A 2081-nucleotide genomic window follows, 5' to 3' on the forward strand; every position below is an offset into this window, starting at 1 on the left:
CGGCCTTGGCAGGGTCCCCATCACCGCGCTCTGCTCTCCTCCTTTCCTGCAGGTTCTGCATGAGCTGCACGCGCCTGGACGAGGTAAGGCACAAGGAGATACCCAAAGTGGCTGAGCCTCTGGAAGAAGGGGATGGGAAGATGTTCTACGCCATGGCCACCAAGAACGGAGTGCAGTACAGGGTGGGAGATGGTGTCTACCTCCTGCCAGAAGCCTTTTCCTTCAGGTTGGTGCTTGCAGGGGGCTGTAAGCACTTCTCAGGATGCTCTTTGGTCAAGCTTTTGGTAGCAGAGGACATAGTCTCCGGGTAGCGAATCCCACCTGTAAACGAAGCACCTATCCCCCTAATTTCCAAAAGCTTAACTTAGAACTAAAGATTAGAACCCCAATTTCACCTCCCGACATTAAACTGAGCGACTTCTCTCTGATCAGACAATCCCCATCGCCGAGCTGCTGTGTTTTGGCAGATGAATCGGAATCCTTTTGTGCGTCGCTTTTTCTTCAAAAGAGCGAGCCTGGGTAGATGAAAGGTGAAACAAGACCCTGCCTGCTGCCTGTAATTACGGGAGGAGAAATGGCAAACCTCTTTGGGAAGAGGGCTGGGGCAGCAACGTGTGGGCACCTTGGTTTGCAGCCGTGATGTGATGGTCTGGCTGTAAAACCCCTCTGCTGCGGAGCAGGAGGCTTGGTGCCCACCCTGCACCAAGGAGAGCAGAAGAGGAGGAAGGAGGCAGGCTAGACAGAGACATGGGAGGAGGATGCTCTGTGCTATGTTTTTTTTTTTAAGGGGAAAGGGATACCCCAACCTCCTTCCCTCCCCTTTTCCCCAGCATGAAACCCGCCAGCCCAGCCAAGCGCCCCAAAAAGGAGGCGGTGGATGAGGAGCTGCACCCGGAGCACTACCGCAAGTACTCAGAATACATCAAGGGCAGCAACCTGGATGCTCCCGACCCTTACCGCGTGGGCCGCATCAAAGAGATCTTCTGCAATATCCGCAGCAACGGCAAACCCAACGAGGCCGACATCAAGCTGCGCATCTGCAAGTTTTACAGGTGAGCGGAGCTGCTGGGGTCTGCGTTATGGGGGTGCAGAGCCCCCCGCCCCCCGAGATCTCGGGCGCTGGGAAAAGCTCTGCACCATCAGCTCAAGGTTGCTCCGGAGCCAGGTCGCCTCGAGCACCGTGACGTGGTCACTGCTCAAAGGGACTTGCTGCCGCGGCGGCGGTCTGGGCTCAGACCTGGTGCTGAGCCGAGCCGTCCCAGGGCGTGGGTGTTTACCCAAACATTTGCAGGCTCTTAGTCATCTCCCTCGCACCACGGAGGGATGTGTGCGAAGAGCCTTGGCAGCGGGAGAGGAACGTGCTGACGCTCAGACTCTGTGTGTTTCGAGCCTAACAGCTCTTCTCGCTTCAGATGTCTTTGCCTTTAAATTAGCTTACCAGCTCCGGTGCCAATTCCCCCTCCCTGCTCTTAAGAGGAGATAAACCCTCCTCTCTCTTGGGGAGACGGAGTGGTGCGAGTGTCGGAGGCTGGACCAGCGTGAGGATGTTGCCAAAAACATTTCCCCGATCCAGGTGCTTTTTCCCTGCAGACCTGAGAACACGCACAAATCCATGAAAGCCAGCTACCATGCAGACATCAACCTCCTGTACTGGAGCGACGAGGAGACGACGGTCGACTTCCGCGCCGTGCAGGGCCGTTGCACGGTGGTGTACGGGGAGGATCTGACGGAGAGCATCCAGGACTACTCCGCCGGTGGGCTCGACCGCTTCTACTTCTTGGAGGTGAGGGAGCCGGGGTTTGAGGGGTCTGGCTGTGCCGAGCCCTCGGGGACTGAGCAGAGCAGGCGCATCGACCTCTGCCTGTCGGCGCGGGCTGTCCTGCCCTCTCCGGGGGTGTTTTGCACAGAGGAGCTGTCGTGCAGAGCGAGGATTTGTAGCTCGTTGCAACCTCCTGGGGACTAAGTCTCAGATGCAAAGGAAGCTTTAATCGTAGAATCGTTTAGGTTGGAAAAGATCTTTAAGATCATCGAGTCCAACTGTTAATCCAGCATTGCCAACTCCACCACTAAACCACGTCCCT

At 56.7% G+C, this 2081-nt stretch overlaps 1 protein-coding gene across 1 annotated transcript in view; it reads left to right on the top strand.

Moving 5' to 3' along the window:
• Window positions 1-1783, top strand: part of DNMT1 (DNA (cytosine-5-)-methyltransferase 1) — a gene marked incomplete at both ends in the record, with an annotated part of 7236 nt that extends 5453 nt beyond the window's left edge. The window contains 3 exons of the mRNA XM_009576187.1: window positions 53-226; window positions 831-1052; window positions 1591-1783. Coding sequence (XP_009574482.1) covers window positions 53-226; window positions 831-1052; window positions 1591-1783 — 589 coding nt within the window. The remainder of the gene's footprint in view (window positions 1-52; window positions 227-830; window positions 1053-1590) is intronic.
• Between the last annotated feature and the right edge of the window lie 298 nt (window positions 1784-2081).

This window comes from Fulmarus glacialis, unplaced genomic scaffold (assembly GCF_000690835.1).
Source record: "Fulmarus glacialis isolate BGI_N327 unplaced genomic scaffold, ASM69083v1 scaffold18714, whole genome shotgun sequence".
Classification (NCBI taxonomy): domain Eukaryota; kingdom Metazoa; phylum Chordata; class Aves; order Procellariiformes; family Procellariidae; genus Fulmarus; species Fulmarus glacialis.